Source organism: Saccoglossus kowalevskii, chromosome 12 (assembly GCF_978046115.1).
Source record: "Saccoglossus kowalevskii chromosome 12, keSacKowa6.1, whole genome shotgun sequence".
Lineage (NCBI taxonomy): Eukaryota > Metazoa > Hemichordata > Enteropneusta > Harrimaniidae > Saccoglossus > Saccoglossus kowalevskii.
Window position 1 is genome coordinate 36729265 of NC_140652.1, and position 11669 is coordinate 36740933.

General features: G+C 35.7%; 1 protein-coding gene across 1 annotated transcript; it reads right to left on the minus strand.

The window, feature by feature from the left end:
- Positions 1 to 2618: 2618 nt before the first annotated feature.
- Positions 2619 to 9299, minus strand: LOC100371195 (splicing factor YJU2-like). Its single transcript, XM_006811787.2, has 6 exons — positions 9036 to 9299; positions 6917 to 7017; positions 5448 to 5592; positions 4304 to 4632; positions 3683 to 3812; positions 2619 to 3370 (listed from the first exon to the last, which is right to left on the minus strand). Exons 1-6 carry the CDS (start codon positions 9057 to 9059, stop codon positions 3044 to 3046), a joined length of 1056 nt encoding a protein of 351 aa, XP_006811850.1. The 5' UTR covers positions 9060 to 9299; the 3' UTR covers positions 2619 to 3043.
- Positions 9300 to 11669: the final 2370 nt, after the last annotated feature.

Below are 11669 nucleotides of genomic sequence, written 5' to 3' on the forward strand. Positions count from 1 at the left end.
GCGCCACCAGTGGTGATAATAATTGTTCACAATAAAGATTGATATGACGGGTGTAGTACACACAAGGCAGCATGTACCGATGCATGCAAGCTAGAAATACTGAAATGGCGCATCATTAACAATTTCAGAACAAATAACTCTGAAGTACTTCATCCAAGTTAGAGGTAGTATTTGTTTCGAAATTCAAAAAGTTAGCAGTGTTACGGAATGTACAGAAACTGAAATATCAACTTTTAAATTTAGTCAATTAGAAAATCAGTAGTATTGTTTTATGTTATTACAATTACTGAGAATGGATTCATTTAGTATTTAGTACATACCTAAACATAGTATGCTAGATTCACGTTGTCTGTATTTGTGATACAATTAAGATTATCTTATTTATAAAATATTTATATATATGAAACTAAGCATAAAGATATTCTTTTACACTACCTGTATCTGTAAACTTGTGGAAATAATACAAGAACAGTTCTCAGTCACATAGCTGTTATTGTTTTTAAGTGGTACGAGTTTGAAACACTATTGAATGTCGACAAATTACAGAGGGCGCTAGAACAGGGAGAGTTCACAAGACTTGGGCAAAACTATGGGTTTATATGTTATATCTGTCTTTGGTTTATCACTATTTTTCTAACCAAGCCTTTTTTATTCAGTAACCAACACTTACCTTCAAAATCGTATTTTGTTATGTATTCTTTACTCATGAACTGGATAGTTTTCTTTTGCTAGTTTCAGACCCAAAGTTGTTCTCTCATGATTACCAGGTGTGAATATGCTACGAGGGGCGTTCAATAAGTAATGCCTCTGACCCACTTCCAGTTGTCTGATCTAGATGAAATGTTCATGTGTAATTATTTACATCTCTATGGGTTATGTGGTTTCTGATTTACAGGTGTTTGAACTGAGTCAGGTGTGAAATGAAGCCAGTTGAGTGTCGTGCAGTGATCCGTTTTTTGTATTTGAAAGGACGCACACCAAAGGAGACTTTTGATAAAATGCAAGAAACTTATGGATGATGATGCCCCATCATATGACCTTGTAAAACGCTGGCATCGTGAAACCAAACATGGCCGGAAATCTGTGGAAACAGCTCCCAGACCTGGTCGTCCCTCTTCTGCCATTGATGAGGCATCTGTCTAACAAGTTGAAGCAGCGATTATGGAAAATCGACGCCAAATAGCCTAAGAGGTACTATCATTCATGACCATTTGCATATGCATAAGGCGTCTGCCAGATGGATTCCCAGGTTGCTCACACCTTTCCAGACACAAGAACGCGTTGAGTGCTCCAGGATGAATTTGGAGATATGCCAAGAAGATGAATCAAAGTTTTTCAAAAGACTGTTTACACAGGATAAAACTTGGATCCATCACTATGATCCAGAGACAGCCCCCCAGTCAATGCAGTGGAAGCACTTGGACTCACCACCTCCAAAGAAGGCAAGGTCATGCTCATAGTCTTCTGGGACCAGGACAGAGTAGTGATGACAGATTTCCTGGCAAAGGGTACCACAATTACAGGAGCCTATTACGCTTCACTTTTGATGAAATTAATAGAAGCTATCAAAATCAAGGGGCGGGGTAAGATCAGCAAAGGTATCCTCCTCCTGCAGGACAAAGCTCCGATACACAACTCACATGTCACCAACTCTGAAGCACAGGCGTGTGGCTATGAAATCCTCCCACATCCCCCTTACTCTCCTGACCTTGCCTCCTCTGACTTTCATCTCTTCCCAGCCATGAAGTTGTTTTTTAAAGGAAAGCATTTCCCAGATGATGCAGCCTTGATTTCTGAAATTACGACATGGTTGGAGAACCAACCTGGGGTGTTCTACAAAAATTGTGCCAGAGCTGCATCAAAAGATGGGAGAAATGCGTAACTGTGGGTGGTTCCTATGTAGAGAAAGACTAATAACTGTGCCAAGTTTCATTACCCTCCTGCTATGGGAAATGGGTCAGGGGCATCGCCTCTCCTTACTTATAAAACAAATATTTGTTTCTAGTGGCATGGCTAAAACCATGTTTCTTCTGATCAGCCAAACTGAGTGGCCCTCTACAATGTGAGCTAGGTAGATGATAGACAAGAGAAATATCAGTGGCCCTCTACAATGTGAGCTAGGTAGATGATAAACAAGAGAAATATCAGTGGCCCTCTACAATGTGAGCTAGGTAGATGATAGACAAGAGAAATATCAGTGGCCCTCTACAATGTGAGCTAGGTAGATGATAGACAAGAGAAATATCAGTGGCTCATACTTACACATGCAGGACTATTTTTACTTCACTGATGAATGGGGTAAGTAGAAAATTTATCAAAAACTAATGAAATAGACAATCAAAAAATAGTGGAATTTGGATGCTTACTGATTAAACCAAATTGCTTTTTAGAAAAACTCCTCTGACCTACATATTGTTAAAAATAATATGGTTTAATCTGGTAAGCATTTTCATATTTATTTGTCACTACGGTAACACTTTCTTGTTATGTTTCGGATACACAGTTTTCATGTGATCTATATTCTTGATATAAAAAAAAAGATCTGCCTAGTATAAGAGTTCTCTCTCATTGAATGGTACATATATACTAGTAGCTGAATATCAATAAAACAAATCGAATTCTCTTGACTTTTATAATGTGGTTTTATTTTATATTGTTCACCAAATTTAGATGAACAATATGAACATGGAACTACTTTTCACACAACAAATGCTTCAAACATCCAGAATAATGGTGATTTTTTTTTTACATTTGTGACTGTTTCCCATGTTAAAAAGATCTCATGTTACATTAAAAATATCAATGTAGCTAACGGGCAGTATTGGGTACATTGTAAGTATGCCTCTATCGGAATGACAGTCAATACAAGATTTTCAGTTTAGATTGTCACTTTACATCATTGTGTGAGTCAACCATCAGAGATACACATCTGTGGATGGATAAATTCCTATACATGTAATAATGCACAAGAAACCATGGAAATGAAGTACTGCATAAAACATCCACATTTTCAGTTCACCTTAATAACAATGAATTCAGGTATTCAGTTACTATCACTTGCTGTGTCGCTGTCAGTGTAGTTTCCAAGTAGACTCAATGAATTAATTGTTGGCTTGAGTTCAGTCTTGCTCTGATTATTCATGGATGATGGAATACCATCAGTTTTATCCTCCATTGCAACTTTATCATCTTTATTAATAACAGAGTTTTCCTTTTTATTGTCTTTGTTTGTTGTTACAGTGTTTGTTTTGCTAGTCCTGACTTTTACAAGTGATGCCAACGCTGATTTCTTAGAAAGTCCTCCAATACTTCTCTCCCATGTTTTCAGTTTCTTTGGTTGTGTTGCACAAAAACTGCTACTGTCTGTTCCCTGAAAATATATAGAAATTATAGTATTTGATTAGAGAAAGCATCAAACATAAAACCTTTACTATTACAATAAAATATTCTGAAGCTTCAACTAAGTTGGTGATGTGTATGATTCCTAAATAGTCTGTTACAATAATCAGTGTTTATTTGCTGGACGTGCATGACTCAAAGAGCAACAAAACATTTGCATCTCACATAACTGTAAAGACAGATGACGCTGTAGTAAATACAAGTGATTTTCAACACTGTAGTTTCTGGAAACGTTGATTGCTATAAGGACTCAATGAGTTATTCAAAGCACAAAGATACTAACCCCAGTTAGTACATCTGTTGGTCTTTTATTGTTACTGTTCACTGGTTTGACTATTTCATCATCATTATCATCTTGGTCATCATCTATCAGTCTTTTGATGTTATCGGTATCATTTCTTCCAAATATGGCTCTGAAAAGAACATAGTGAAAAAAATATTAATACATATTGTACTATGAGAGCACAGAAAGTATGGCCTTTATTGTAGTGACTGCATGTGTGTTAGAATGGAGTGGAAACAAATGCTATTGCATGTAATAATGCACACTAGATATTTAAATGGAATGACATGTCCATTAGCACCAGCCAAACATATTATAATACCAGTAATACATTATGTCTGTCCTGTTTTAATTTGGACCAATTGAACATGAATGAATACATGTATGTAAGAAATATATAACAGTATGCTAACAATATGCAAATATAATTATTTTATATTGCTTAAAAAAATCTATATATTTTGACATTCATCTGAATCTGAACATGTTTCACTAAATATAGAAGGTTGAAATTATTGCTTGAGAACAAAATACCAGAAATACTCCCACAGCTATCAACTGTCCATGACTCATAACAAATTATCTCTTATTATCAATAAGCTGTTTACGGTATTTCCTTACTGAATTTCTGCTTCCTCGTCTTCTTCCATTTTCCTAATAATTTCTTGCTGTTGTTGCATCCACCTTTTACCCTTGTCTTCCAATATTGCTGCGTGGTCAACGCTAGCATGTCTCATATTCAGATCTCTCAGCTCTTCCAGATTCTCCAACACCTCCATTTCACGCTTGGAATCTCTTGTTCGGTTCTCCAGAACCTTCATTGGGTTGTTCATTTCTTCTTCCTCCCTCTCTCGTTTCAGCCTCTCCTCCTCCTCAATGATGAGCTTCTCAGCTTGGAAGTTACGAGTAGCGCCCGCTTCCAGAGCATAATCTGTGTTTTCAGGGTCAGTCTGTGCAATAGACAATAAACAGTTAGAACATCTGCACTATATAATAGTAAGTTAGGGAGTCTTGTGTACAGAGATAATACCATTTAAATTTCTAAACCAACATTTGGATTCTTTTCAGATCAGTGAGTGACATACTTGACATCAGAGGGCACTGGAAATGGAGAACAACAACAATAATGATGTGATTACCATTACAGTAAATACGCTTTAACTTATATTTTTATCAAACTCTGTGGGCCCTTTAATTTATAAGTATGTCTTTAATATCCAATTTACTGTTTTGTCTTCAGTTGACAGACAAACTTGCAACTACTGTGGAATACTTTATTTTCGCTGGATTTAATTTTCGCTGAAAAGGCTTTTTAGGCGTTTTGCTTGGAATTTATTTTCACTGATTTTTGATGAGTTTAATGTGAAATATAGTAAAAAAAGTATATTCGCTTGATTTTATTTTCACGGAATCATCCCTTCAGCGAAAATAGCGAAAATTAATTCCAAGCGAAAATAAAGTATTCTACAGTATATGTAAATTTGTTTTTTAATAGCATTCAAATTTTAAAGCTTCTAACAAGTATTGAAAGGCAGTGGTCATCCTGACAACATGCACTTGAATTTTGTGCGAAACAACACATATGACTATCGGTATATTGTTAGTATAGAACTCATACACACGTAGTAACCATCGTAATTCTTTAACTTGGTTCAGTAATACCTAAGTTAAACTTGTGTAACAATAAACATAATTTGTCAGGATCATTACCAATAGCAAACACATAGAAACAAATATAATTTCAAACACTGCAAATTACTCTCACCTTAAATGAAATCTCAGCCACACATCGTGGACATTTGATATAAAAGCGGAAGATCGCCAATCCCAGATATGATTCTCCTTGTACGGTTTCTTTTCTTGCATTGAATTTCTTGCCTTTATAAATATACTCAGTACAGAATAAACATCTAGAATATAAACATAGTTAAACAATAGTAACCTTGTACTGTAAAACAAATTATTTTTGCTGGTATTTCAGGAGGTTTGAGTTGAATTTAAAACTACTATTTTTATGGGTTCATTCCACCAGGATACTGAAAATGAAATAAAGAAATAAGGGTCACCAGACAATTTTTGCAAGATACAATCATAATGTTAAAAAAATGGTCAAAACTAGCATTTTAACACGGTTAATATTGTTTTCTATGGTGAGATTATTTTTTCAGTTGGTGACATGGGATGAGATAGTCATATTATGATTCACATGAATCCTAATAATGTAGAAACATTTAAAAAAATTGACATATCATTAAGCAAGTTTCTAGGGCGATTTACAATAGGAGGTTATCTCCCATAATGCATTGTGTTTATATTGTGCAGTAACATGTGCAGTAGTACAAAATTTGAATTCAGAGTCTTAAAGTTCACTATTTTAATATTTCGAGCATATTCATTTAGAATGTTGCTCAGGTCATTGTCAAGATTCGACACATAACAATAAGTGCGTCTACTGTTCATATCCATTGCCACTGACAGCATAGTGGTTACTTGCACTGAACATTTTGGGCAAGACTTCCCAGAAAAATTTTTAACACAAAAATTATCATCTGTACCAAAACAGGCAACTAGAGAATTTAGTTCCATGATGAATGTCACCTGCATGAAGAGACACTATGACTATAGTAGCTTCATCAACCAAGACATAGGAATGTTAATTATTGATGACACTGTGGCTTATGGCAGAGACAAAATAAGCTAATAAGTTCCCACAGTGTTTCATTGGCATTCAACCGAAAATAAATTTTTAAAAGATGAAGTACAAATAATTCATTTTCCACATCTGTCTGAGTCGAGTATAATGCAACTCTAGTCTGATTATTGTCAGGACTTGGGTTATCGTACATTAGCGCCTGCAAGGATGTGTCAAATATGTAAAGAACTAATCATGTGTACAGTAAATTGATCAAACACGCATTATATTTTGTCACACAAAGTCATGTAAATGAATAATAACCAATGCATTGTTATTATTTTTATTCCAGTGTATGCAATGTGGGCTGAAGACCGATATCAACTTTTATCGTGTCTTTAATGTCAGCAGCGTGTTAGTAAATGACCAGAAAATATACACAGGGCTTAAACTTCACAGCTGAGAGGGTACTTTGATGATCAAATTGCCTTAAAATAATAATACAAAAAATATCTGTAGACATGTAGGGAACAAGGCAATGTCTCTGTATACAGTGTAGTTATTGGAGAAGAGAAAATACATGTATGTAAACAATTATTTACCTCATATTGAACGGTGCCATCAATCTTACTGTATACTGCCTATCACGGGCAAGTTTTAATTTAGGGATTTTAGATGGATCAAAGTCAGGCGGATAGTATTTCTGTAAAAAATAAAAAAAGAAATTATAGTGAAGGTTTTGATATTCATATCAAGTTGTATATATGAGAAGAATGCAGAATACTGTCACAATGTCAAAACTATAACCTACAAATGGACAATAGTTAACTGGGGAATTGCAATCTGGACACAAGGAACTTATGATAGACTGGTTATGATAGTAGTATCTGGGTACCTCATTACGTCACTATGACCAATCAAAAATGTCTGAAGAAAAGTATAATTGGCTAAGTGATTTACTGCATCACTTGTACAATTGTATTTGGTATTCCAAATATTTATGACAGAATAGTGACTTGAGGACTTTTTCCCAATGGAGTGTTAAGTGATTGTAAGTCCAAATATCATAATACATCTTTTTATTGGTCAGTGACCCACTCAGACTGAACTCCATAGATGCAATGGTCACATTTGTGCCTGAAGCAATAGATTCCAAAGATCTATAGACAGTATTGGATTGATGAGTACTGAACATCTAGATACCCCTAGATATCTCAACCCACCTTTTTCAGACGACTCCACGACAAACAACACAGTGAGTAAACACTTTATAGTCAGTGTTCTCCCCAAAGCGTTTTAGCGTAGCGGGGCCGCTACTCCATTATTTATGCCGCTACTCTGAGAGATTGCCCGCTACTCTGTGGCATTTCCTGTTACTCTTTCTTTTAGCTTGTTAATACACGTGCGAATCTGTTAGTCAGCGTCATCAGCGTCCGGTACTGTGAGCCAAATCAGGTGTGAATGGAAACATGTCAGTGATTACGCAAAGACAATGGACTAATACAGCTTCGTACTTCGACAATAAACACTTTCGCCCTATTTAATTGGGGTAATAGCGAGTATTTTCTCAGTAGCATATTTGGCTGGAAGAAGCAACGATGTCAAACAGCAGAAATATTACGTTGTGGTTCCGCGTAGAACGCCCTGCTGGGCCCCTGGTTGCGAGCGATAAACCCACCAGCAACGCGGTCACCGGTACCCCTGTCGGCAGTGGTACTAAACGTGTCCAAGATGATGTTACAACGAAAAGTGCAAAAAAATAAACTCTAGATTTGATGCACAATGGACAACAAAATATACGTGGCTGAGAGAAACATCCGATGGCAAAGGTAAAAAAAGTATTTATTTGTAGCGTTTTACTTGGAAGCGAGTTTTGACCTAGTTTAGTAAATTTTTGTATGGCTTCATTTTTTGCCGATCGTCGAAACATTTTTTTGGAAACGACCTTCTTTCTGGAAGTTCAAAAACTGTTGGCTACGATTTATCAAAGTAACTAATACTAGTATTGTGTTTTGAAATAGTTGGGTAAAGTTTATCGTGGCAATTTTTAAGTTTAGCGACTTTTCAAAATGGCGGCAATTTGTTTATTTTCGTGTTGATCGTAACGATATTTTTTAAATACAAGTATTGATTCGCTCCTATTTCTTATCTTTTAGGAATGCTGTGACACATATGTGGAAAATTCAACTTAAAAACATCCAGAAATAGTTCTTTGGTATGGAATTCTATGCCATGTATAACTATTACGAAATATGCTATCGATAAACACGCACACTCGGAGATGCACAAGAAGGCCATGTCATTTAATAGAAGTGGGAAGCAAAGAAAATCACGGCGTTCTCAAAAGCTGCAGATCACTGGGCTTCCATGAAAGTCCGAAGAATCAACATTACATAGAAATCACACAGCAGCAGATTCATTTAATCTTCTACATAAATTTGTTAAAAAATAAAGACACATTTTCATCCATGCAAGCCTGTCATTATTGTTTTCTTTATCTTCAGACAAATGCTAATGATATGTAAATTATATGCAAATTAGCCGCCACTCTGATACATTTTTCTGGGGAGAACACTGATAGTTTATTAAAAGTCTGACCGTAACTAAGATCAATTGGGTAAAATTTGTTGATGTGTCTATGATAAATTTAATAAGGAATTGGAGCCACAAAATGATGAATCACATAGTAGCTACAAATACACCAGATTACAGATAACTCACGTTTAACACTTTTCTTTCAGACATCTTTGATCTTCGGAAATAGACTGTTTCGAGCCGATGACGTTTTGATTAAGATGTTTCACGCAGAATTGTGTGTCCAGGTGAAAAAACGGACTTCCCTCCTTGTGCACAACACCTCTGTGGTTGATAAAATACTACCAAAGTGCCAGTTAACAAAGCTTTTCGTGAGTTTGCGATAATACACAACACTATTTACAACTGAACTCTTAACTGCGCAGACGTTTTGATGACGTATTTTGTGCGCATCTCGCCCTCTTGTGGTAGAGCTTGGACTACTCATTTCATTATTCAGTCGTAAGCGGCGCGCTTTAACACAAAAGTAACGAATGCGTTGTATGAAAAGGTTGGTAAATGACGTTTAAAAACACGCATTTATAAACAGTAAAATTCATACAACCGTAACGGTCTCATTCTGTTAGCGCCCGTGATTTTTTGGCATGTATTTTGAGAAAGTGTGGATTAGTGCCCGGGTTTGTAGCGTTTAACGGTTTAATCACGATTTACGTAATGCGTCATGACTTCATCACAGTCACTCTACTAGGGAGTGACTGTGATGGCATTTACTTGACAATCTTGTCACAAAATTCCTCTTATTACCCCAAATGATGTTTGTTATACCAAACGTGTAGATATTGCAAATGTTTTAATCAGTATTTCGTTTGCATTGATAATCTTACTATTTTACGTTACTTATTCAAGGCAAGGTTCACTGTAACAAAGCTATGTGATTTATTCATAAAAATATTCCCCTGACAACATTTTTGTTTTGTTTTTATGTGTGCTATGTCAACTTTCTAATAATGTCTCCTTGTATTTTTTATTGTGATGAGTCCAGATGAAAATTAATCAGACTAACTCGGCCGTTCAGTAAATCAACAAATAAGCAAATCAATCAATCAATCAATCAATCAATCAATCAATCAATCAATCAATCAATCAATCAATCAATCAATCAATCAATCAATCAATCAATCAATCAATCAATCAATCAATCAATCAATCAATCAATCAATCAGTCAATCAATCAATCAGTCAATCAATCAGTCAGTCAGTCAATCAATCAACCAACCAATCAATCAATCAATCAATCAATCAATCAATAATTTAGCTTGGTGCGTCGGCTAGACCAAAACCACAGAATTTGTTATGTTCTGTAATTTTCCAAAAAAAAATCATCCATTTTATGCAATCAAGTGAGAGTCCTTGTATATTACGTATGTGCTATACACATTTAGACATAAACAACGTAAACAACTCACATTTCACGTCACTTGTACAATTATTTCTTTACACGTATACCAATGGCCCATGGCGACAGTACTGAATAAACGTATACGTGTTTTTTATTATAAAAGAACGTTTATCACGAGACTGTCGATTTAATCACACAAACCTGGTGGGTATACATACATTTCGACTAAGTAAAACAAAAATTGGATTTTTTAAAGAATACGGAATTTGTCAACGACTGAATGCAAATGAAAATTGATTTCAAATCCTTTACCCAGGGTGTGGTCGAGACATTTTGAAAATGTGCAACCATAATTTGTTACTAATGGATTGGTTGAAAATTGTGTGCACTCAGATTACATTGTTTTGCCAGACTCAACATGAATGTTGTGAAATACTGATTGTCACGGTGTTGATCGACGCCCTTCCTAAACTCAGTATGGAGAAACCAACGGGGATCGACATTCCAAACAAACGATCGAAATTATCAACGAAAGACGAGATTTTTTTTAGATATTTACAAACATACTGTCATGACAAACATATGTAAAATACACAAAAAGGTGTAATATTAGGTTTTTATTTTAGGCTTAGAAATATGTTCTTTCACTCAGCCCATGCATGTAACTGCCATTTAGCTTTACGGTCCTTCAGCATCGGGGGAAAACAACAATAATTATACAAAACACATTGCGAAGACTCAACAATCAGGAAAGAAACCCCAGACAACCATGTCGTACTTGTGTTGAATTACATTTTGTATTTCACGTCAGAATATTGTTTAAAATAAAATATTCAGTCCAAGCCAAAGGGTCAGGTTGCGTGCATATAATTATAGATAGTTAAAACAAAAAGTATTTGAACTTTTGTCAACTGTTCAACATCAATAAAAATCAGAAAGACAATTATAAGACAATGTGAACCTCGGAAATTATTCTGTTAGTCCGAATTTTGAATGCGCGCGAGTGAGCAGGTGGGCGGTGATATTTCGGGATTTGCGCGGTCGAAAACAAAGCGGAAATTGTCCGGTCGAATTCAACAAGCGGTCGCAAAAGCAAGAGAAAAAGGTGATTGGAAAGCGGAAGCGGGCGGGAGTTTGTGCGAAAGGAGTACTGTAACTTTGCACAACTTTCTTTTAAATCGTTTTTATTTTCCAAGTCAATATTCTATTTTACTAATACATTTTTTTTCTAACGCAATGGCGAAGAAAAGAAAGAAAGCGTTGACAGACGAGGCAAAGAAAAATCTGCCACTCAGTGTCGCACTCTGACACAGCATTTTTTTTTCAAACATCGGCCACAGTCACTCTCCTAGTAGAGTGACTGTGCATCGGCCATTTTGTTTCACCATGAAAACCGTGTTATTAGATGTCTTATCAGAGAC

What these genes read in the sequence shown, in the direction of transcription:
- LOC100371195 (XM_006811787.2), bottom strand. Translation starts at nt 9,059, where the DNA reads ATGTCTGAAAGAAAAGTGTTAAAC. An exon ending in GACGAGGAAGCAGAAATTCA is followed by an intron (nt 3,813 to 4,303) that starts GTAAGGAAATAC and finishes TGTTCTTTTCAG; the next exon opens with AGCCATATTTGGAAGAAATG. An exon ending in CAACAGATGTACTAACTGGG is followed by an intron (nt 3,371 to 3,682) that starts GTTAGTATCTTT and finishes ATATATTTTCAG; the next exon opens with GGAACAGACAGTAGCAGTTT.